This window comes from Elephas maximus, chromosome 2, assembly GCF_024166365.1.
Source record: "Elephas maximus indicus isolate mEleMax1 chromosome 2, mEleMax1 primary haplotype, whole genome shotgun sequence".
NCBI lineage: Eukaryota > Metazoa > Chordata > Mammalia > Proboscidea > Elephantidae > Elephas > Elephas maximus.
Genome location: NC_064820.1, coordinates 201,177,469 through 201,203,279, shown reverse-complemented (window position 1 = coordinate 201,203,279; position 25,811 = coordinate 201,177,469). Strand labels below are relative to the sequence as shown.

Genomic DNA, 25,811 nt, shown 5'->3' with positions numbered 1-25,811 from the left:
ATCACTTTGACTGCCAAGAGAGCGCCCGGGAACTTGGGAGGAACCAATAGGAGCCCAGCATCTGGGATGAGTGAGGTGATTGTCCATTGTTGGATCCAGTCTGGAAAGAAGTGGAAGAAGGGCGGTCCACCTGAGGGCTAGCCTTTGGTCTGGTGACCCAGGGAATGAATTTGGCCTCATAATTTCTTTTTTTTAATTTGAGCCAGCATTTACTATTAGGTAGACTTATTTTTAAAATTTAGATTTAAAGCTTGGCCTGAGAAATCCAACCTGGCATCCCCCATCCTCTATCTTGCAGTAGGCTGGTGATGAGAGGAAGTTCCCTCTTTACCTGTACCTGAGGTCCCCAGTTTACTACAGTCCTCACTACTCCTTATTGCCGCCTTTTTTTTTTTTTTTAATCAAAATAAGGAAATATTTCTCTGCACCCTTGCCTCTTCAAAATTGGGAAAATGAGAGATTCTTACTCTTTTTACAACCAACCTGACTCACTGATTTATATCACCTGCCTCGTCCCTTTTGGCATTTAGATTTGCAACACCCTACGGCACTTCCCACAAGCCTACCCCCTGAGGAAGGTGAGAATTCTTACCCTCTTTGAGCCAGACCACTGCCTTTGGCTCTGTCCCCTGCCGGATGGCCTTACTCTTGCCCTCTGGTCCTGATACTGGGGTATGTCTTTCTGGAGAGAGTCTTCTTTATTGTTGTTGTTTGTTTTATTGTGGTAAAATATATATTTATAACAAAAAAAATTGCTAATTCAACAGTTTTTACGTGTACAATTCAGTGGCTTTGATGACATTCAGCGTATCATGCATCCATCACCACTATCTGATTCCAAATTATTCCACCACTATTAACAGAAACTCACTGTCCCCTATGCAGTGACTCTCAGTTTTGCCCTTCCTCCCAGTCCTGGTAACCACTGAAAAACTTTCGTCTCTATAGATTTGTTTATTCCAGATATTTTATGTAAGTGGGATCATATAGTATTTGTTCTCTCGGGACCGACTTATTTCACTCAGCATGCTGTCTTCGAGGTTCACCTCTGTTGTAGCATGTACCAGGATTTCATTTCTCTTTATGTCTGAGTAGTAGTCCATAGTATGTATGTACTACATTTTGTTTATCCATTCATCTGATGATGGACGTTTAGACTGTTTCCACGTTTTAACTATATGTGAGAAGTGCTGCAATGAACGTTGGTGTCCAAATTTGTGTTTCTGTTTGAATTCATTTTGGTACATACCTAGCAGTGGAATTGCTGGGGAGCCCTGGTGGTGTAGTGGTTGGCAGTTCAAATCCACCAGACGCTTCTTGGAAACCCTATGGGGCAGTTCTACTCTGTCCTATAGGGTCGAAGTGAGTTGGACTTGACTCAATGGCAATGGTTTTTTTATGGTAGTTCAGTGTTTAACCTTTGGAGAAACTGCTAAACTGTTTTCCTGGTGGGACTCTTGACTCCTCCTTAAAGACTTGGCCAGAGCTCTTCTCCCACTGGTATGGGACAGGCTAGCGTCCCCTGGAGACTAGCCACCATCTTTCATCTTTAAGCCAGTGCCTTTCCCTGGGGTTCCCATGAGCCCCTGTTCTTTATATCTCTTTTGCCATATTTGCTGCAGTTTTTCATCCATTGTGTTATTTTCTGTAAATATCTTCAAACGACGGAAACACATAGGTTGTTGCTCCCATCTCTGGGCTCACACGCCATTTTGGGATTATCATCTCCCCTGTCCCAGGCTCTCCCAGACCTGTGAGCTTTATGGGTGGTGTCTGCATTGCATTTATCTCTTGTCCCAGGACCTGCACAGAGTAGGTGCCTAATAGGATAAAAAAAAAAAATTAAAAAAAAAAAATTTTTTTTTTATAGAGCCCTGAGTGGAACCCTGAAAGTAGGGTGGGGTAAATGGAGCATTTGATTCCTTAGATGACCTCAGAGCTTTGTTTCCAGGTCTCATCTGATTTTGAAAGCAAACTCAAGTAGATATGCGTGACCGAGGAACTTTTCCTTCCATTCTTCCACAAGAATGGAGCCAAGTGGGAGGCAGGCTCTGACAGCAACTGGGCAAGTGGTGTTGTGCAGCCTGGAGCAGGCCCCAGTGGATGGAGCCTGTCAGCACTGTGGCCTGCTCAGCCTCCAACAGCCCCCCTCTTTCACCTCTCTCCGCCCCTCTGCAGTCCATGAGCCTCATTGAGATTGGAAACCCCTCTCAGAGCCTGGAGAATGTCTGCCGCTGGGCCTACCTCCAGCAGAAGCCGGACACCGGCCACGACGAATACCACGATCATGCCATCTTCCTCACCCGACAGGACTTTGGGCCGTCAGGCATGCAAGGTGAGCATCGCCCCTGCAAGGCACAGGGAGGAGAGGCTAGGGCAGCCATTGGACTGAGAGGGGCCCTCAGGCAGTCTTGGTCCAGGCCAGGGTGGAGTGACAGGGCGGGGGGCCTTGGCTTCTTTTCAGTTGCTCTTCATGGGGAGGGTCTAGGTAAGTGTGAGTGACCTGGCTCCAGAAAACCACCAGGGCCTCTGCCATTTCCTCCAGGAAACTACACCCCCTAGGCAGACGGGAAAGATTGGAAGGGGCTGGGGCCAGCAGCCCCAAGGCCAGAAGGAGACTGCAGCTGGGTTTCTGGGTATCTTTTTCTCCCAGTTTTTAAAACACAAATTTGAAAACACTGACAAGTTTTAAATTTTTGGAGATTTTAACTACACTATATGGACACTTGATTTACTACAAAAGTGGCACTTCAGAGTAGAGAGACAGTCTTTTTAATAATGGTGTTGGGTCAATGAAATATCCAAATCTCCAAATGGATTTTAGATCTAAATATGATAGGTGAAATCATAAAATTTATGGGAGATAATATAGAAATTGCCTCCATGTTCTTCGAGTAAGAGATTTTTTAAACAAGAAACAAGAAGTATTAGCCATAATGGAAAAGACTGATAAATTGTACCACATTAACATTAAAAACTTTTGTTAATTAATGGCACTATTAAGCCACTGGAAAAAAATTTCATAATGCACATATCTGATAAAGGAAATATCTGGAATACATGAAGAAGTCCTATAAATCGGTAATCACAATGATAATGATAAAAGACAAAAAACCCAGTAGAAAAATGGGCAAGGGACCTTATCAGGCTCTTAACAAAATCTGAATGATTCATAAATGTATGAAAAGGTGCTCAACCTCAGTAGTCATTGTTGTTAGCTGCTGTCAAGTCAGCCCCTGACTCCTGGTGACCCCATGCACCCTGGGACGAAACACTGCCTAGTCCTGCGCCACCTCCACGATCAATTGCAGATCAGACCAATGTGACTCATAGGGTTTTCATTGCTGATTTTCAGAAGTAGTTTGTCAGGACTTTCTTCCTAGTCCATGTTAGTTTGGAACCTCTGCTGAAACCTGGTCAGGATCATAGCAACAGGCAAACCTCCACTGGTAGCTGAATGGTGGCTGCCCATAAGGTGCATCGGCCTGGAATCCAAACTGGGTCTCCTGCCTGGCAAGTGAGATTTGTACCACAGAACCACCAATGCCTCAGCCAGTAGTCATTGCTGATGTTGGTGTGTGCTGTTGAGTTGATTCCAACTCATAACAACTGTATAGGACAGAGTAGAACTGCCTCATAGAGTTTCCCAGGCTGTAATCTTTACAGGCACAGATCTCCAGGTCTTTTCTCCTATGGGTTCGAACCACCAACCTTTTGGTTAGCAGCCGAGCGCTTAACTATTGCACTACCAGGGCTCGCTCACTAGCCATTAGGGAAAGGCAAACTAAAACCACAGTGTGATACCAGGGCATACCTAATGGGACAGCCAAAATTAAAAACACTGAAAACACCAAGTCTTTATGAGGATGTGGGGCGACTGTAGCTCTCACATTAATGTAAATTGTAACAAGTACTTAGGAAAAACTGTACAGCATTATCTATTAAAGCTGAGGAATCCCTGGGTGGTGTAAACAATTACCACACTGGGCTGCTAATGGAAAAGTTGGCAATTAGAATCCACCCAGAGGCACCTTGGAAGAAAGGACTGGCAACCTACTTCAGAAAAATTAGCTGTTGAAAACCCTATGGGCCACTGTTCTACTCTCACAGGTTCACCCCTCACGGGTTTCACTGTATCTCAAAATCTACACAGATTTTCCTGTTTGTTCCAAGGGTAAAGGACACTGAGTAGATTACTACACTTTTACAGACAAGTCTAGCAACCACTACAGCCCTTTGGATCAATTGCCTTGGGATCTCCCAGTGGATTCGGAGAGGGGTGAGGCCAGGTTGGGGGTCTGTAAGCTGGGGCTCCCTGCTTGGCTGACGTCTAGGAAAACAGTAACCAACTGCTGTGGCGTTGACTCCAACTGGTGGCAAGCCCATGTGTGTCAGAGTAGAACTGTGCTCCATAGGGGTTTTGATGGCTGATTTTTTGGCCTTTCTTCCAAGATGCCTCTGGGTGGACTCGAACTGCCAGGTTTCCTTTAGCAGCCAGCATGTTAAACATTCGCACCACCCAGGGCCTCAAGGAAGACTCCAGGTGTAAAGGCAAAGGCCCTCTTTGGCACGCATAGCATATGCACTCCTTTAGTTTGTCCAAGCTGCTTCAGTCTGCTTGGATGAGAACCGGTGACCCGTGTTCAGGCCCATCCTCTGGTTTTTCTCAGTTTTATATGGGGTCCGTATGGGACAGATTAACCAGTAAGCATGGTACACACCAGCTTATGTGCATACCATCCTCACTGGTTGATGTGGTGAAAAACAGGTGAAATTGTGCACTACAGATTAGTAAGTTAGCACAAGTAAGCCTGTGCGTACCTTGCTTACTGAGTAATCGGTCACTTGGTCTGTGTATGACCTTCAGCCACCCTCACCTTTCCCTGGCTTCTTGTCCCTGTGATCAGCCCCAGCCCACCACACCCAGACCACGAGGAGGCCTTCTCACCCTCCTGCCACGGGTTGTTTCCCCTCTTCCCTCAGCCCTTCCCTCCCTCCTTGTCCATCTCCATTTCCATCTACTCCCCTGGGCCACACAATGTAACTAGATTGACAAAAACCCATGGTGGCTCCTCACTGTTACCTGTGAAAAGCCACTTGATTAATAGATGTGGCTGGGAGATGCTTGGTATTGCTGCAATTGCCCCTCCCCATTCTCCTTTCCCCATGGGCTCCTCATCCAGTGCCCAGCTCCTTCCCAACAGACTGTTGTTGTTAGCTGCCATCAAGCAAGCCCCCGACACATGGTGACACCATGCGCAACAGAATGAAACTCTGCCTAGTCCTGTACCATCCCCATGATTGGGTCCATCTTAGTCTGGATGCTTCATTGAGACCTTTGCAGCATCATAGCAACAGGCAAGCCTCCACCGACAGACGGGTGGTGGCTGCCTGTGAGGCACCGGTCGGGAGTCAAACCCAGATCTCCTGCATGGAAGGCAAGATGAGGCTAGAAACCCTTCAGCAGGAACGTGACAACAGTCTTCTCAGCCAGGAATGCGGAGGCGCTGGCCTACTGCTGCCTCGGACACCCCTGCAGGCCGCGTCTGTTGCAGCTGGTCTCACCTCTTAGTGGGTCAGCCTCTGGGCAGCTGCATACCTGCTGGTGCCCAGCTGCCTACTCACAGCTGTTATTTGGGATTTAGCAGGGCTGTGAGGCTCACGGAAACACTGGTGGTGTAGTGGTTAAGTGCTACGGCTGCTAACCAAGAGGTTGGCAGTTCAGATCCGCCAGGCACTCCTTGGAAACTCTACGGGGCAGTTCTACTCTGCCCTATAGGGTCACTATGAGTCGGAATCAACTCGACGGCAGTGGGTTTAGTTTTTTTGGTTTTTTGAGGCTCACTGCTCATACCTCTGTACCAGCCCTCACTCCTGCCCCCTGTGGGTCTGGCTGGGGTCTCATAGCATCCCAGAGAAGACTTGGGAAACTCAGGGGAAACTGTCCAGAGGATGGTGGGTGTACTGGGGCCCCGTGGAGAAGAACTCAGGAGTTAGGCCAGGGCCCTCTGATCCAGGTCTTTGGCCGGGCCTGGGGCTGCCACAGCAGGGCTCTGGACCTGGGAGCTGGAGCTGCCTTTTGTCTCCTCCCAGGCTATGCGCCTGTCACTGGAATGTGCCACCCGGTCCGCAGCTGCACCCTGAACCATGAAGATGGCTTCTCCTCTGCCTTTGTGGTGGCCCACGAGACCGGCCATGTGTAAGTGGCCTGGCATTCCTTGTTGTTCACCCAAGACCCCATACTGACTTCTCCTCTGTGCCCTTGAGAGGGACCTGCCCTGTGGGAACATCTCTTAGGACATGATGACCTGTGCTCCCAGCTCTGCAGGGTCAAGCAGGCGCTCAGTCCATTTTCTGCTGAAGGAACAGATGAGGTCCCCTGGGCCAGGCAGGAGCCAGGGGCCTTACTACAAGCTCCATTCAAGCCACCAGGAGAGAGGGCACTTACCCCATTATTTGGAGCAGTAACAGGGACTTGAGAAGATGCTTGTCCAAGGTTAGAGAGCCAGGAACATGCCCCAGGCACCGTCCCTGCCCAGCATTGCCAGGAAATCTCATAGATAAGCGTGTGGAGAGGGTGCCTAGGAACTCAGGCTGCAGAGCTAATACAACAGCACCCAGTTAGGGGAACAAGATACCCGAGAGAGCTGCCCACAGGACACTGTCTCACCCCTGGGATGGACGAGGGCTTCCTTTCACCCCCTAAAATGCTACCCCATGGCTGTAAGAATCTAGCTGGTGGGAATCAGGCTTGGGGCAGACCTGGTCAGCAGCAGTCAGGGGAACAGTCCTCACCTTTGGGCTGGGGTGGCATTGGCAGATCAATGTGGCCAGGGGTGGGTCCATTGTGGCTGTCTGGGTTCCCTCACAGGCTGGGCATGGAGCACGACGGGCAGGGCAACCGCTGTGGTGACGAAGTGAGGCTAGGCAGCATCATGGCGCCCCTGGTGCAGGCTGCCTTCCATCGCTTCCACTGGTCCCGCTGCAGCCAACAGGAGCTAAGCCGCTACCTCCAGTGAGTACCAGTGCAGCTCCCCAGGGTTCCCTCAGCCTCCAGGCAGGGGTGGGCCTGGGGGCCACCCTTCCTGGATCCTGCCAGGCTCAGCTTAGGAAGGAGATATCCTGGGTACCCACACTCCCAGGTCATAGTACCTGGGCCCAGCCTGAACCCTCAGACTTGTTGGTCTACCAGCCAGAGGTGTGGGGAGGGGGGGTGAGAACAGGGCAGGTCGCACACCTGCTCCCATGGCTAGGGTCCTGGGCCAAGTGGGTGGGGAAGCTGCACCGTTCATGGATCCCAGGGTCTCAGGGGTCCGACAGGCAGGTCTGGGGATCTTACAACATGGAAAAAGAAGCAGCAGGGAGACTGAGGCAGCACAGAGAGGCAGGGCTCCAGAGGGTCTCAGCTGCCTTGTGGTGCCACGTGCCCCTTTACAGCTCATATGACTGCCTGCGGGATGATCCCTTCGCCCACGACTGGCCAGCACTGCCACAGCTCCCCGGCCTGCACTACTCCATGAATGAGCAGTGCCGCTTCGACTTCGGTCTGGGCTACATGATGTGCACGGCGGTGAGTGTGCGAGCCAGCAGGCAGGGCTGGCAGAGGAGGGGTTCGCCCGTGTCCTGGCAGGCTTCTTGCAGGCAGGCTGGTGCGGGGCAACTCCTGGGAATCGAGTGATTTCATAGGGGAGAGTGTAAGGACAGGGGGTAGTGAGGGGAGGGCAGAGCAGTCCTACAGAAGCCCCAGCATCTCCCTCTGCACCCACCTACCCCTTACCCGGGAGACATCCAGCACCCACCTGGCTGGTCCAGACATGGTCCTGTCAGGGAGTGCACAGGACAGCAAGGGCTGTGACCAGGTGTGGCAAGAGACAGTGAGAGCCCAGGAGAGGCCCCTGAGCTGGCTCAAGAGTTCAGAAGAGCTTCTTCGAGGAAAAACAGGCATAGGGGCTAAGGGGGAGGAGAAGACATTGCAGAAAGGAGGAATCCCACCTGCAAAGGCCTAGAGACAGACAAGATCCATGCAAAGGAGCAACAGTTGTTCCCTGGGGCTGAGTGTGAGGGCAGAGCCATTTAGCAGGACCCTGATGGAAGAATGGACTGTATTTGCTGATCAAGACCATCCTGTGTGAGGCCAGTAAGCAAAATAGTCCCATTTTACAGATGAGGAAGCTGAGACCCAGAGAAATTAGGTAACCTCCCTACGGCCACACAGTGAGCAAGTGGTAGAGCTCGAGCACTGGCAGAGGTGGCCTAATGCCTTGCATTACTGGCTGAGAAGCACTGCGGGCTCCATTCTCTTGGTGATGGGAGCTCTGGGAAGGTTTGAATAGGGGAGTGGCAGTGGCTCCCTCAGGGACATTGTGGAGGAGGGGCTATAGGGACAGGGGGCTGAATGGCCAGGAAAGAGGTGATTGCGAGGCCCAAGGGACAGAGGTCAGAGCAGGGGTCGGGGCTTGCGGGAGGGGAGAAGAAGGCTTCATGGGATATCAGGAGGGCAGTCCATGGCAGGTGGATGGTGGGTGCTCAAGAACCCTGCAGTGGCAGTCCCTTGTAGCCGGCAGCCCTGAGGGGCAGGGGAGATGCCCACCCAGCCTTTGTGCCAGGCAGGGGCTTGGACAGTGTGTGGGAACACTGTTCTCTCAGCCCCAGAACCACGCACGGGCCACACAGGCCTGTCAGCAGCAACCAAGCTTTGTATGGCTCGGCAGCAGTCCAGCTGGGGCATCTTAGGCAGGGCAGCCCACAGTGGTCATCAGTGGGCTACTGCTGCATGCTGTCTTACAGTTCCGGACCTTCGACCCCTGCAAGCAGCTGTGGTGCAGCCACCCTGACAACCCCTACTTTTGCAAGACCAAGAAGGGCCCCCCTCTGGATGGGACCATGTGTGCACCTGGCAAGGTAAGTCGGGCTGGGTGTGGCAGGGCAGAGGGAAGGCCCCATGAGCCACCCAGCTGGCAGCCTTCTCGAGAGACCCTTGCCTCCTTTTGAATAACTCCCTCACAGTCAACAGATCATTGTTTCTGCACCCCTGTGCTGCCAATGCATTGTCTTCTTGTGAAGCAAACCTGTTGTCTCAGAGCTCTTCTCACTGCTTAGTAGTACAAGCCTACCCACTCAAGAATTCCCTCCTCAGAAGAGACTTTCCAACTCCCCATGCAGGTTCTGGGTTCCTGACAGCCTCCCATCACCCCCTGCACACTGTGGGTGGCTGTAAGTCACCTCGCAGAGTCAGAGCTACTTGAAGGCAGCATTGGGGTCTGAGTGGTCACTGGGTCCTGAGTGCGGCACGAGGTTTTGTCCCTCCATCCACCAGGGCCTCGGTGTTTGATTCTTGTTGGGCAGACACGTCCCTTAAGGTCAAATGATAGCTACCTGCCAGCTGACCCAGGCTCACTTTCATCCTCTGGCAACTCTGCAAAAAGAAAGTCTTCTCTTTCCCTGTAGTCCCAGCCAAAATTTTGGGCCTGATTCTCATTGGTTCAGATGAAGTCACATGCCCATCCATTGGCCAATCGCTTGCTGGGGCCTGGCATATGCAGACTGGCCTCAACTCCACTGAGGCCACACAGACCAGCACCAGTGGGGATGAGGGGGTGGACTCTATTTTATGCCCCAAGATGTGAGGCCGAGAAAGGCCCGCAAAATCATCTGGGCCTAAAGACCCTAGTAGAGCTTCTTAAAGATACAGATTCCCAGGCCCAATCCTGAAGATTTTGGTTCAGTGGGTTTGAGGTTGGGCCCAGGGATTGTTTTGTTTGTTATTTTTAATGTGGTTGTTGCTGTTGATTTCAAGTTATATTGGAGTTGATTTTGACTTTAGCAATCCCATGTGACAGAGTAGAAGTGCCCCATAAGGTTTTCTATCTTTTTAAATTGTTCTTTAAGTGAAAGTTTACACTTCAAGTTAGTTTCTCATACAAAAATTTATACTCACATTGTTATGTGACCCTAGTTGCTCTCCCTACAATGTGACAGCATACTCCTCCTTTCCACCCGGATTTCCTGTGTCCATTCAACCAGCTCCTGTCCCTTTCTGCCTTCTCATCTCGCCTCCAGACCATGTAGTCTCATGAGTCTTCTTGAGCTAAGAAGCACTCTCTTCACAAGTACGTTTTATGTCTTATAGTCCAGTCTAATCTTTGTCTGAAGAGTTAGCTTTGGGCATGGTTTTAGTTTTGGGCTAACAGAGACTCCAGGGGCCATGTCTTCCAGGGTTCCTCCAGTCTCGGTCAGACCATTAAGTCTGGTCACTTTACTAGAATTTGAGTTCTGCAGCCCACTTTTCTCCTGCTCCCCCCAGGACTCTCTGTTGTGTTCCCCCCTAAGGTTTTCTTGGCTGTAAGTTTTACAGAAGCAGATCACCAGGTCTTTCTCCCTCAGAGCCACTGGGTGGGTTCGACCCACCAAACTTTTGGTAAGCAGCGGAGTACTTAACCATTGCACCACCAGGTCTCCTTTTTAATTGTGGCAATATTCATTTAATATAAAATTCACCATTTTAAAGTATACAATTCAGTGGCAGTAAGTCCATTCACGTTGTTAGGCGACCCTCACCACTATGTAGTTCCAGAACATTTTGATCACCCCAAAGGAATCCCCCATTCACCTTCTCCCTAGCTCCTGGCAACCACTAATCTACTTTCTGTCTCTGTAGATTTGCGTATCCTGGACACTTCACATAAATGCGGCCACACAACATTTGTCCTTTCGTCACTCGCATCTTTTACTCAGCATAATGTTTTCAAGGTTCATCCATGCCATAGCAAGTGTCAGAAGTTCATTTCTCTTTATGGCTGAAAAATATTCCATTGTATGGATAGATCGAATTTTGTTCATCCATTCCTCTGTTGATGAACACTTGGCTTGTTTCCACCTTTTGATGATAGCGAATAATGCTGCAATGAGCATGCGTATACAAGCGTTCATTTGAAAATCTGAGAATTGGTATTTTTAAGAAGTGCCCCATGTGATTCGTCTGTGCCCTCAGATGAAGGCTGTTGGCTCTCGAGAACTGTTGGAAGAAGTTCGAGGTGTAGCCTGGTAAAGCCAAAACTGACATGTAGCCCTCCTCCCCACAGGAGCTTGCTGTAAGGAGCAGGGCCCAGAAGTGATTTGCTTCACCACTTGGCTCAGAGGCCAGGCTGGGCCACAGCCCCAGCAGGGAGCTCAGGAAAAACTGAGTAGGAGAATGAAACTACTAAGCACGGATGCCTACCCAGCCCTCCCAGACCAGTGAGAAGGGGGCAGAGTAGGGATCAGGCCCTGTGCAGGTGAGCCCATCCTAAGGAGTAGGAGCTCCGTGGGAGCCCCTCTTCTGATGCCTGGCTGGCCTTCACCCACAGTGACACTGGCCACTGGGAGAATATGGGCTAAAGAATGGCTGCACCCTCACTGACTGGCTTCCTTCTTCCATGGGTTAGGGAGGCATCATGAGGAAGGCGGGTAGTTGTGGCCAAAACGCCTCTCCCCACAGAAACCGCTGACTTGGCCAGGGTAGGACCCATTGCTCATTTAGTCCAGTAAATAAAATTGTCATTTAATGTATTAAAAAACAGAGTTGTGCTGATCGAGGGGGCAGAGTTAGGACTCAGATCATCCTCCTCTGGGTCATGAGGAGCATAGGTGGAAACCTGATCTAGATCAGTGATTCTCAGTTTGTGGCCTCCTGTGGCCTCCAGGCTCCCAGTTCCCACAGACACCAGTGACTCAGAGGCTGTGCCCCAGTCACAGCCTTCGGAGGTACCAGGACCACTGGCTCCCTCCCTTACCTGGGCCCTCCTCCTTGCCTCTCAGCCCCCTTTGCACCACCTGCTGTGGGGGCACCAACTAGCTTTTCTGTGCCCTCACCCCTCCATGGTCGAGTGAGAGGAACTTCTGTGTGAGAGATGAGGTAACATGACCCAGAAATGAGGTGGCCAGGGTAACTACTGGATGGGCTGGAACCAAGCCTGCCTGGCCCCAGATAGCTCCTGATGGGATTGCTGGCTGTGAACCTCGGCAGGAACCCAGCCTGGGGGTGGAGCCCTTGACACCCTCGCCAGAGCTTGGGGAAGGAGAACCCAGCAAATAGCCACCTCTGAAGTGCCTCCCGTGGCTCAGGCTCCTGCCAGAGGCTGACGTGGGAGTGTTTCCATCGGTTCTTAAAGGGGACGAGGCTTTGTTAGGAAGGATGAGGAGAAGGTTGCCAAGCAGAGATGTGTACAAAGGTAGTGGGGTGAGAAAGGGCTTGCTTGGAGAAGAGGACCAGGAGGGGGCACATGAGAGTGAGTCAAGCATGGACACAGGAGCACAGTGTCCTGGAGACAGGCTCTGGGGCAGAGGTTTGAGTGCAGGGTTTTGACTGGGGATGCTTTTAGGATCAACACCCATGGGGAGAGTGAGCCGTTGAACAGTGATACAGGCACAATACAGGCCTCAACCCATCCCAAGGGGAGCTCTAGAGCTGGGCTGGTTCTTCAGAGTTGTACCAGTTGAAGCAATGTATGTGTGCAGTGCTGACCAGTCATTGGCTATGGGTTGTCCCCAGGAAAAGGGCATGACTTTGGGCTAGGCATCTCTTTGGCTGAGGGCAGTTCTAGAGAGGGACTCAGCCGTGAACCACAAGCAACCAAAACACGTTCAGTAGCTGGGGGCTGAGTTCTTTGGGCCTGGAGAGGGTGCTGGGTGGCCACCACAGTGTCCTCTACACTGGGTAAGTGTTGGGAAGGAAGGGGAGCCACAAGCTTCCTAAGCAGAGATGTGTACACAAGTAGGAGGAAAGGGAACAGTCAGTGCTGCAGTGCCCGGTGTGGTGGTAGGAGAAGAAGCTGGAGGGGTATGTAGGGTTTAGTCCTCATCTTTGCAGTGGTGGGGAGCCAGCAAATGGTTTTGAGGAGGGAGCAGAGGTGTTTTACCATGAAGCGAGTGATACTCCAGCTATTGGCCCCTCACTGGCATGGGCGCTTTCCAAGCAATGTCTTCACATACTTATATGTTTAATTTTAATGATGATCAGTTAAGATCAGTTCACTCTGTTTATGATAAAAACTGAGGACCAGGTTGACAGATTCCTCAGTATATACCCAAACCTGTTGCCATCAAGCCCTGGTGGCATAGTGGGTAAAGAGCTCTACTGCTAACCAAATGGTCAGCAGTTTGACTCCCCAAGCCACTCCTTGGAAACCCTATGGGTAGTTTTACTCTGTCCTATAGAGTCGCTATGATTTATAGAGTCGCTATCATAAAAAAAAAAAAAAAAAATTTTTTTTTTTTATGAGTCATAATTGACTCGATGGCAATGGGAAATACAACAAAGAACAGATAAACAGAAATGTAAGAGACATAGTAATCATGAATCTCACAAACCCCCTTTATGACAAGACATGTCTTAACCAAAAACTTGCTCAAAGTTTACCTTGTGCAAAGAATTTAACTTTACCCAAAGTAATTTGGTCTTTCCCTTTTTTCCTGAGAGACTTCTCTAAAACCTTAGAAATTCAAGTGCCTTTATTATTTAAAAGGAGACCTGGTGGTACAGTCATTAAAGCTCTTGGCTGCGAACTGAAAAGTAGGTAGTTCAAACCCACCAGCCGCTCTGTGGGAGAAAGATGTGGCAGTCTGCTTCTATAAAGATCTACAGCAATGGAAACCCTATAGGGCAGTTCTACTCTGTTCTTTAAGTGGCTATAAGTCAGAATCAACTTGACGCAGTGGGTATTATTTAAAACTTCCAGACAACAAGTGAGGATTTGTGCAAATGAGCAGCGGGGCTGGCCAGGCCACCTGGTAGCCTGATATCAGCTGACCCCACGTAGGGCAGGGAGTGTGATTCAATCATTCACGTGAAAGGTTAGCCAATGTTTAATCTTCTACTCTGTATTTCCTCCCTTTCTCCTTAAAAACTCATTAAAACTAGCCTGAGACGAGCCTTCCTGTTTTTCTGAACAGAAAGGTCTCCCTGTATCCATACAGCTTAACTGCCGAAATAAACCCTATATGCTTTCTTTTTGTGTGTGCTTTATTTTGTCAACTCCCACTTCCCCTCTGACACACTCTCTTCCTGGCATCAGAGTGGCCTGAGGCTGTTGAGACTCTGGCTAGGGGAAGTTTAGATTTGGTACATGTATTGGTTTATTTCTTCATATAGTCCAGCTTCTCATATTATTTGCTCAGCTGGACTATATGAAGAAGAACGGGGCATCAGGATTGGAGGAAGAGCCGTTAACAACCTGCGTTATGCAGATGATACAACCTTGCTTGCTGAAAGTGAAGAGGACTTGAAGCACTTACTAATGAAGATCAAAGACCACAGCCTTCAGTATGGATTGTACCTCAACATAAAACAAAAATCCTCACAACTGGACCAGTGAGCAACATCATGAAAAATGGAGAAAAGATTGAAGTTGTCAAGGATTTCATTTTACTTGGATCCGTAGTCAACAGCCACGGAAACAGCAGTCAAGAAATCAAAAGACGCGTTGCATTGGGTAAATCTGCGGCAAAGGACCTCTTTCAAGTGTTGAAGAGCAAAGATGTCACCTTGAAGACTAAGGTGTGCCTGACCCAAGCCATGGTATTTTCAATCACATCATATGCATGTGAAAGCTGGACGATGAATAAGGAAGACCAAAGAAGAATTGACGCCTTATGAATTGTGGTGTTGGCAAAGAATATTGAATATACCATGGACTACCAAAAGAACGAACAAATCTGTCTTAGAAGAAGTACAGCCAGAATGCTCCTTAGAGGCAAGGGTGGTGAGACTGTGTCTTACATACTTTGGACATGTTGTCAGGAGGGATCAGTCCCTGGAGAAGGACATCATGCTTGGCAGAGTACAGGGTCAGCGGAAAAGAAGAAGACCCTCAACGAGGTGGATAGACACAGTGGCTACAACAATAAGCTCAAGCATGACAACAATTGTAAGGATGGCTCAGGACCGGGCAGTGTTTCGTTCTGTTGTGCCTAGGGTTGCTATAATTCGGAACAGACTCGACAGCACCTAACAACAACAACAATTGGCTTATTTACAGGGTTCTCAGTTTCTAACATGTATAGTTATTGTAGCCGTCCGGGTGTAGGAATAGCTTTCAGAAATCCTCCTACTGCCACTGTGCCAACTCACCCACTCAGCCAGTGTTGTCCCTCAGGGTATCGTAGAATATGTTTCACAGGCAGCCCAGTCTCCTCACCTCATTGGAGAAAAAGGTGCCTTATCTATACATAAGGTTGTGACTACTTCTATATTTACAACAGTTTTTTTTGGGGGGGGTGGAGGTGGCTGTCTTGTAGATAGAGTATTTTAAACACAGATCCAACTTGGATTTTTCTTTAGAAGGTGAAGTGTAACGAGATAATCTGGTGGTTGAAAAGATGTTTGAGCCTCACAACATAAGTATGACAAAAAATAAAGGGCTTCTAAGTCAAATTTTCAAAGACCAAAAGAGGAGCCTGAATGTGAACGAGATGCAAAAAGTTTATTCAAAATGTTGATGAAGCCTCAATATACCAGTTTAACTGCATTTTTGAAAGTTGCTTTGGGATGCTTCAATAAAACAAGGGTGAAATCACAGGGTCCTGATGTGGATATTTATATAAAGGGTAACTTCTTTATCATTTTCAGACATATTTATTAAAGAAAGGAGAGAAAAATTAGATTAAAATGAATGGAATGTGGAACAAAACTAATAAAAATGAGTGAAAAATCAATAGAAATAACCCTAACTTCAAAAAGTGAATTGCGAGGCGGGGCCAAGATGGCGGACTAGGTGAACGCTACCGCAGATCCCTCTTGCAACAAAGACTCGGAAAAACAAGTGAATCGATCACATACATAACAATCTACGAACTCTGAACAACAAACACAGACTTAGAGATGGAGAACGAACAAATGCGGGCAGACAGCGATCGTTTTCAGAACCAGGAGCCAGCATACCAGGCAGGTGACCGTCGGAGCCCGATTTGGGGCAGAGCACAGAGGGGCAGACGGCACAGACAAGGGGCCCAGCCCTAGCCCCCGAACTCATCCCGGGAGGGAGCCTAGCCGGTTGCTGCGGGCAGCGTAGTGGCGCAGCCGGTGGGAGAAGTCCCCGGGAGGCAGTGACTGATCTTGGAGCGGGGAGAGCAGAGTCCCAGCCGGGGAGCCGTCCCGCCGGGAGTTTGGCGGGGAGCAGGCGTGGCGCCAGCGTGGGGATCAGCTATATTTCCCTAAAGCGACCCCGGGGGGGGGGCAGACGTTCGTGCGGGCGACACCCACCCAGTTCGCGCGTGCGGCTCAGCGCACTGGAGGGAGAAGTCCCCGGGAGGAAGTGACTGGTCTCGGAGCGGGGAGAGCAGCATCCCAGCCGGGGAGCCGTCCCACTGGGATTTTGGCGGGAGCGGGCGGGGCGTGAGCGCGGGGACCAGTTATATTCCCCTGAATTGACCCCGGGGGCGGGCCCAGCTGTTCGAGCAGGCGACGCCCACCCAGCTCACGCGAGTGGAGCGCCGGAGGGAGAAGTCCCCGAGAGGAAGTGACTGGTCTTGGAGCAGGGAGAGCAGCGTCCCAGCCAGGGAGCCATCCCGCCGGGATTTTGACGGGCGTGGGTGGAGGGTGAACGCGGGGATCAGCTCTATATTCTGAGGTGCTACACTCCTAGCTCTCTGATGCCTCGCCCACCCTCCCCAGGCGGCTCCATTAACATCCAAATACCCTGAGCCAGAGGGAGAATTCAGATAGGGATCTGACTGCTTTTTTTTTTTAGCTGATTACCTGGAAAAACTAGTTTCCCAGTGATGGCTCGGAGACAGCAGTCCATATCAAACCACATAAAGAAACAGACCATGACAGCTTCTCCAACCCCCCAAACAAAAGAATCAAAATCTTTCCAAAATGAAGATACAATCCTGGAATTATCAGATACAGAATATAAAAAAACTAATTTACAGAATGCTTAAAGATATCACAAATGAAATTAGGCTAACTGCAGAAAAAGCCAAGGAACACACTGATAAAACTGTTGAAGAACTCAAAAAGATTATTCAAGAACATAGTGGAAAAATTAATAAGTTGCAAGAATCCATAGAGAGACAGCATGTAGAAATCCAAAAGATTAACAATAAAATTACACAATTAGACAACGCAATAGGAAGTCAGAGGAGCAGACTCGAGCAATTAGAATGTAGACTGGGACTTCTGGAGGACCAGGGAATCAACACCAACATAGCTGAAAAAAAAATCAGATAAAAGAATTAAAAAAATGAAGAAACCCTAAGAATCATGTGGGACTCTATCGAGAAGGATAACTTGCGAGTGATTGGAGTCCCAGAACAGGGAGGGGGGACAGAAAACACAGAGAAAATAGTTGAAGAATTCCTGACACAAAACTTGCCTGACATCATGAAAGACAAAAAGATATCTATCCAAGATGCTCATCGAACCCCATTTAAGATTGATCCAAAAAGAAAAACACCAAGACATATTATCATCAAACTTGCCAAAACCAAGACAAACAGAAAATTTTAAAAGCAGCCAGGGAGAAAAGAAAGGTTTCCTTCAAGGGAGAATCAATAAGAATAAGTTCTGACTACTCAGCAGAAACCATGCAGGCAAGAAGGGAATGGGACGACGTATACAGAGCACTGAAGGAGAAAAACTGCCAACCAAGGATCATATATCCAGCAAAACTCTCTCTGAAATATGAAGGCGAAATTAAGATATTTACAGATAAACACAAGTTTAGAGAATTTGCAAAAACTAAACCAAGACTGCAAGAAATGCTAAAGGAGATTGTTTGGCCTGATGACCAATAATATCAGGTACCAGCACAATACAAGGTCACAAAACAGAACGTCCTGATATCAATGCAACTCAAATAGGGAAAGCACAAAAACAAACAAATTTAAGATTAATTCTAAAAAAGAAAGAAAGAAAGAAAATAATACACATAACAGGGAATCATGGAAATCAATAGATAAACGATCACAATGATCAAAAAGAGGGACTAAATATAGGAGGCATTGAACTGCCAGATGGAGAGTGATACAAGGCGATATAGAAGGATACAAGTTAGGTTTTTACTTAGAAAAATAGGGGTAAATAATAAGGTAACCACAAAAAGGAATATCAATTCCATAACTCAAGAAAAAAGCCAAGAAAAACGTAATGACTCAACTAACATAAAGTTAAACATTATGAAAATGAGGATCTCACAATCTACTAAGAAAAACGTCTCAGCACAAAAAAGTATGTGGAAAAATGAAATGGCCAACAACACACATGAAAAGGCATCAAAATGACAGCACTAAAAACTTTTATCTATAATTACGCTGAATGTAAATGGACTAAATGCACCAATAAAGAGACAGTCACGGACTGGATAAAGAAACACGATCCATCTATATGCTGCCTACAAGAGACACACCTTAGACTTAGAGACACAAACAAACTAAAACTCAAAGGATGGAAAAAAATATATCAAGCAAACAATAAGCAAAAAAGAAGAGGAGTAGCAGTATTAATTTCTGACAAGATAGACTTTAGACTTAAATCTGCCACAAAGGATAAAGAAGGACACTATATAATGATAAAGGGGACAACTCATCAGGAAGACATAACCATATTAAATATTTACGCACCCAATGACAGGGCTGCAAGATACATAAATGAAATTTTAACAGAATTGAAAAGTGAGATAGACACCTCCACATTTATAGTAGGAGACTTCAACACACCACTTTTGGAGGACAGGACATCCAGTAAGAAGCTCAATAGAGACACGGAAGACCTACTTACAACAATCAACCAACTTGACCTCATTGACTTATACAGAACTCTCCACCCAACTGCTGCAAAATATACTTTTTTTTCTAGTGCACATGGAACATTTTCTAGAATAGACCACATATTAGGTCATAAAACAAATCTTTGCAGAATCCAAAACATCGAAATATTACAAAGCATCTTCTCAGACCACAAGGCAATGAAACTAGAAATCAATAACAGAAAAACTAGGGAAAAGAAATCAAATACTTGGAAAATGAACAATACCCTCCTGAAAAAAGAATGGGTTATAGAAGACATCAAGGAGGGAATAAGGAAATTCTTAGAAAGCAACGAGAATGAAAATACTTCCTATCAAAACCTCTGGGACACAGCAAAAGCAGTGCTCAGAGGCCAATTTATATCGATAAATGCACACATACAAAAAGAAGAAAGAGCCAAAATCAGAGAACTGTCCCGACAACTTGAACAAATAGAAAGTGAGCAACAAAAGAACCTATCAGGCACCAGAAGAAAACAAATAATAAAAATTAGAGCTGAACTAAATGAATTAGAGAACAGAAAAACAATTGAAAGAATTAACAAAGCCAAAAGCTGGTTCTTTGAAAAAATTAACAAAATTGATAAACCATTGGCTAGACTGACTAAAGAAAAACAGGAAAGGAAACAAATAACCCGAATAAGAAACAAGAAGGACCACATCACAACAGAGCCAAATGAAATTAAAAGAATCATTTCAGATTACTACGAAAAATTGTACTCTAACAAATTTGAAAACCTAGAAGAAATGGATAAATTCTTGGAAAAATACTACCTACCTAAACTAACACATTCAGAAGTAGGACAACTAAATAGACCCATAACAAAAAAAGAGATTGAAACGGTAATCAAAAAACTTCCAACAAAAAAAAGTCCTGGCCCAGACGGCTTCACTGCAGAGTTCTACCAAACCTTCAGAGAAGACTTAACACCATTACTACTGAAGGTATTTCAAAGCATAGAAAAAGATGGAATACTACCCAACTCATTCTATGAAGCTACCATCTCCCTGATACCAAAACCAGGTAAAGACATTACAAAAAAAGAAAATTATAGACCTATATCCCTCATGAACATAGATGCAAAAATCCTCAACAAAATTCTAGCCAATAGAATCCAACAACACATCAAAAAAATAATTCACCCTGATCAAGTGGGATTTATACCAGGTATGCAAGGCTGGTTTAATATCAGAAAAACCATTAATGTAATCCATCACATAAATAAAACAAAAGATAAAAACCACATGATCTTATCAATAGATGCAGAAAAGGCATTTGACAAAGTTCAACACCGATTTATGATAAAAACTCTTACCAAAATAGGAATTGAAGGAAAATTCCTCAACATAATAAAGGGCATCTATGCAAAGCCAACAGCCAATATCACTCTAAATGGAGAGAACCTGAAAGCATTTCCCTTGAGAAGGGAACCAGACAAGGATGCCCTTTATCACTGCTCTTATTCAACATCGTACTTGAAGTCCTAGCCAGGGCAATTAGGCTAGACAAAGAAATAAAGGGTATCCAGACTGGCAAGGAGGAAGTAAGGCTATCACTATTTGCAGATGACATGATCATATACATGGAAAACCCTAAGGAATCCTCCAGAAAACTACTGAAACTAATAGAAGAGTTTGGAAGAGTCTCAGGTTATAAAATAAACATACAAAAATCACTTGGATTCCTCTACATCAACAAAAAGAACACCGAAGAGGAAATAACCAAATCAATACCATTCACAGTAGCCCCCAAGAAGATAAAATACTTAGGAATAAATCTTACCAAGGATGTAAAAGACCTATACAAAGAAAACTACAAAGCTCTGCTACAAGAAATTCAAAAGGACATACTTAAGTGGAAAAACATACCCTGCTCATGGATAGGAAGACTTAACATAGTAAAAATGTCTATTCTACCAAAAGCCATCTATACATATAACGCACTTCCAATCCAAATTCCAATGTCATATTTTAAGGGGATAGAGAAACAAATCACTAATTTCATATGGAAGGGAAAGAACCCCCGGATAAGCAAAGCATTACTGAAAAAGAAGAAGAAAGTGGGAGGCCTCACTCTACCTGATTTCAGAACCTATTATACAGCTACAGTAGTCAAAACAGCCTGGTACTGGTACAACAACAGGCACATAGACCAATGGAACAGAATTGAGAACCCAGATATAAATCCATCCATGTATGAGCAGCTGATATTTGACAAAGGACCAGTGTCAGTCAGTTGGGGAAATGATAGTCTTTTTAACAAATGGTGCTGGCATAACTGGATATCCATTTGCAAAAGAATGAAACAGGACCCGTACCTCACACCATGCACAAAAACTAACTCCAAGTGGATCAAAGACCTAAACATAAAGACTAAAACGATAAAGATCATGGAAGAAAAAATAGGGACAACCCTAGGAGCCCTAATACAGGGCATAAACAGAATACAAAACATTACCAAAAATGATGAAGAGAAACCAGATAACTGGGAGCTCCTAAAAAATCAAACACCTATGTTCATTTAAGACTTCACCAAAAGAGTAAAAAGACCACCTACAGACTGGGAAAGAATATTCAGCTATGACATCTCAGACCAGTGCCTGATCTCTAAAATCTACATGATTCTGTCAAAACTCAACCACAAAAAGACAAACAACCCAATCAAGAAGTGGGCAAAGGATATGAACACACATTTCACTAAAGAAGATATTCAGGCAGCCAACAGATACATGAGAAAATGCTCCCGATCATTAGCCATTAGAGAAATGCAAATTAAAACTACGATGAGATTCCATCTCACACCAACTAGACTGCCATTAATCCAAAAAACACAAAATAATAAATGTTGGAGAGGCTGCGGAGAGATTGGAACTCTCATACACTGCTGGTGGGATTGTAAAATGGTACAACCACTTTGGAAATCCATCTGGCGTTATCTTAAACAGTTAGAAATAGAACTACCATACAACCCAGAAATCCCACTCCTCGGAATATACCCTAGAGATACAAGAGCCTTCACACAAACAGATATATGCACACCCATGTTTATTGCAGCTCTGTTTACAATAGCAAAAAGCTGGAAGCAACCAAGATGTCCGTCAACGGATGAATGGGTAAATAAATTGTGGTATATTCACACAACGGAATACTACGCATCAATAAAGAACAGTGACAAATCTCTGAAACATTTCATAACATGGAGGAACCTGGAAGGCATTATGCTGAGCTAAATGAGTCAGAGGCAAAAGGACAAATATTGTATAAGACCACTATTATAAGATCTTGAGAAATAGAAAAAACGGAGAAGAACACATACTTTTGTGGTTACAAAGGGGAGAGGGAGGGAGGGAGGGAGCAGGTTTTTTATTGATCAGTCGGTAGATAAGAACTGCTTTGGATGAAGGGAAAGACAACACTCAATACAAGGAAGGTCAGCCTAATTGGACTGGACTAAAAGCAAAGAGGTTTCCAGGATAAAATGAATGCTTCAAAAGTCAGCGGAGCAGGGGCTGGGGTCTGGGGAACATGGTTTGAGGGGACTTCTAAGTCAATGGGCAAAATAATTCTATTATGAAATCATTCTGCATCCCACTTTGAAATGTGGCGTCTGGGGTCCTAAAATGCCAAAAAGCAGCCATCTAAGATACATCAATTGGTCTCAACCCACCTGGAGCAAAGGCAAAGGAAGAACACCAAGGTCACACGACAACTAAGAACCCAAGAGACAGAAAGGGCCACATGAACCAGAGACCTACAGTATCCTGAGACCAGAAGAAGTAGTTGGTGCCCGGCCACAATCGAGGTCTGCCCTGTCAGGGAGCACAACAGACAACTCCTGAGGGAACAGGAGACCAATGGGATACAGACCCCAAATTCTCATAAAAAGACCATACTTAATGGTATGACTGCGACTAGAGGAATCCCGGAGGCAATGCTCCCCAGACCTTCTGATGGCACAGGACAGGAACCATCCCCGAAGACAACTCATCAGACATGAAAAGGACTGGTCAGTGGGGAGGAGAGAGATGCTGATGAAGAGTGAACTAATTAAATCAGGTGGACACTGGAGAGTGTGTTGGCAACTCTTGACTGGAGGGGGGATGGGAAGATAGAGAGAGAGGGAAGACGGCAAAATTGGCACGAAACGAGAGACTGAAAGGGCTGACTCAATAGGGGGAGAGCAAGTGGGAGAAGGGAGTAAGATGTATGTAAACTTACATGTGACAGACTGATTGGAATGGTAAATGTTCACTTGAAGGTTAATAAAAATTAATTAAAAAAAAAAAGTGAATTGCAACAAAAAAGGTTTCAGATCAAACCAAAAGCCGTGATTCATGAGGAGAAAGAAAGAAATATCAAAAAGAAACAATGGACAGGTTCTTGGAGTATTTGACAATCCCATTAATGAAGAGGCATGAATCCAACCAGCACATTGGAAGGAAAATCATTTGAATTTCTTTCTGATTTGAAATGAAATGTTGACAACATCAGAGACAATAAAAAGCTCAGAATATTCCCTCTACAGTAAGGACGTTGACAGCAAATGGTTACTGAATGTTGCTAATCCAAGGAGTGTTTAAAAACATTTTGTGTCCAAGAAAACTTGAAATGTCCCAAAATCTACACCATGGAAAGAAAATAGAAGCTTCTCTAAATTTGATGACCCTTAATGCTTGAGGGACATCATCAGTAACTCTCTAAATTATTGGTAATAAGAAAGAAAATGTTTCCCTCAACATGGTAGAGAAAGGGCTGGAAAACTAGTGTGTGAGCCAACTCTAGCTGCTACCTTTTTAAAGAAAAGTGTTTACAGTTTTATTGAGTTATAATTCACATTCTATACAATTCACTCATTTAAAAGTGTACAATTCACGAGAGTCGCGGGGACCATAGTCTCGGGGAACATTTAGCTCAATTGGCATAACAGAGTTGATAAAGAAAATGTTCTATATTCTACTTAGGTGAGTAGCGTCTGGGGCCTTAAAAGCCTGTGAACGGCCATCTAGGATACTCCACTGGTCTCACCCCTTCAGGAGCAAGGAAGAATGAAGAAAACCAAAGACACGAGGGAAAGATTAGTCCAAAAGATGAATGGACCACATCTATCACAGCCTGCACCAGACTGAGTCCAGTACAACTAGATGGTACCTGGCTACCACCACTGACCGCTCTGACGGGGATCACAATAGAAGGTCCTGGACAGAGCTGGAGAAAAATGCAGAACAAAATTCTAACTTAAAAAGAAAGACCAGACTTGCTGGCCTGACAGAGAAACCCTGAGAGTATGGCCCCGGACACCCTTTCAGCTCAGTAATGAGGCCACTCCAGAGGTTCACCCTTCAGCCAAAGATTGCACAGACCCATGGAACAAAACAAGACTAAAGAGGTGCGCCAGCCCTGGGGAAGGGACTGGAAGGTGGGAGGGACAGGAAAGCTGGTAATCAGGAACCCAGGGTTGAGAAGGGAGCGTGTTGACATGTTGTGGGGTTGTTAACCAATGTCATAGAACAATGTGTGTACTGTTTGATGAGAAACTAGTTTGTTCTGTAAACCTTCACCTGAAGTTCAATTTTAAAAAAAGTGTACAATTCAATGGCTTTTATTTATTATATTCAGAGTTGTGCAGCCATTACAACAATCTAATTTTAGAACATTTTTGTCACTCCTGAAGGAAACCATTAGCAGTTACTTCCCATTCCTCCTACCCCACTCAGTCCTAATTTCTGTCTCTATAGATTTGCCTATTATGGACCTTTATTTAAATAGAAAAATATAATATGTAGTCTTTTTTTTTTTTCTAGATTATTTCACTTAGCATAATATTTTCAAGGTTAATCCATGTTGTAGTGTACATCAGAACTTCATTCCTCTTTATTGCCAAATAATAATCAATCCTATGGATATACCATGTTTTATTTATCCATTTTTCAGTTGATGAACAATTGGGTTATTTCCATTTTCTGGTCATTATGAGGAAACCCTGGTGGCGTAGTGGTTAAGTGTTACGGCTGCTAACTAAAGGGTCAGCAGTTCGAATCAACCAGGCGCTCCGTGGAAACTATGGGGCAGTTCTACTCTGTCTTATACGGTTGCTATGTTGGAATTGACTCGAAGGCACTGGGTTACTGGGTGGTCATGAAGAACGCTGATATGAACATTTGTGTACACGTTTTTGTGTGATGTGTGTTTTCTTTCTTTTTGAGGGGCTATGTAAAGGGTGTATGAGGAGTCCTGGTAGCACAGTGGTTAAGAACTTGGCTGCTAACCCAAAGGTCAGCAGTTTGAATCCACCAGTCACTCCTTGGAAACCATATGGGTGGGGCAGTTCTACTCTGTCCTAGAGGGTTGATATGAGTTGGAATCAACTCCATGGCAATGGGTATAGGAGTAGAATTACTGGGTCTCATGATGTTGTTAGATGCCATCCAGCTGGTTCTGACTCATAGTGACCCTATGTACCACAGAACAAAACACTGCCCAGACCTCCCCCATCCCCACAATAATTCTTATGTTTGAGCTCATTGTCGTAGCCACTGTGTCAATCTGTCTTATTAAGGGTCATACTCTTTTTCACTGACCCTCTACTTTACCAAACATGATGTCCTTCTCCAGGGACTAGTCCCTCCTGATAACATGTCCAAAGCATGTGAGATGAAGTCTTGCCATCCTCGCTTCTAAGGAGCATTCTGGCTACATACTTCTACCAAGACAGATTTGTTCGTTCTTCTGGTAGCCTAAGGTATATTCAATATTCTCTGCCAAGACAATAATTCAAAGGCCTCAATTCTTCTTCAGGCTTCCTTATTCAGCTTTCGCATGCATATGAGGTGATTAAAAATACCGTGGCTCTTGGGTCAGGTGCACCTTAGTCCTCCAGGTGAAATCTTTTCTTTTTAACACTTTAAAGAGGTCTTTTGCATCAGGTTTCTCAGTGCAATTCGTCATTTGATTTCTTGATTGTTGCTTCCATGGGCATCAGCTGTAGATCCAAGTAAAATGAAATGCTTGACAACTTCAATATTTTCTCTG

At 45.9% G+C, this 25,811-nt stretch overlaps 1 protein-coding gene across 2 annotated transcripts in view; it reads left to right on the top strand.

Moving 5' to 3' along the window:
* ADAMTS2 (ADAM metallopeptidase with thrombospondin type 1 motif 2) overlaps nt 1-25,811 on the top strand; it is a 312,393-nt gene that overhangs the window by 234,698 nt on the left and 51,884 nt on the right. For both annotated transcript variants that reach the window (XM_049874524.1, XM_049874525.1), the window contains 5 exons: nt 2,179-2,335; nt 6,094-6,199; nt 6,872-7,015; nt 7,438-7,570; nt 8,788-8,901. In XM_049874524.1, coding sequence (XP_049730481.1) covers nt 2,179-2,335; nt 6,094-6,199; nt 6,872-7,015; nt 7,438-7,570; nt 8,788-8,901 — 654 coding nt within the window. The remainder of the gene's footprint in view (nt 1-2,178; nt 2,336-6,093; nt 6,200-6,871; nt 7,016-7,437; nt 7,571-8,787; nt 8,902-25,811) is intronic.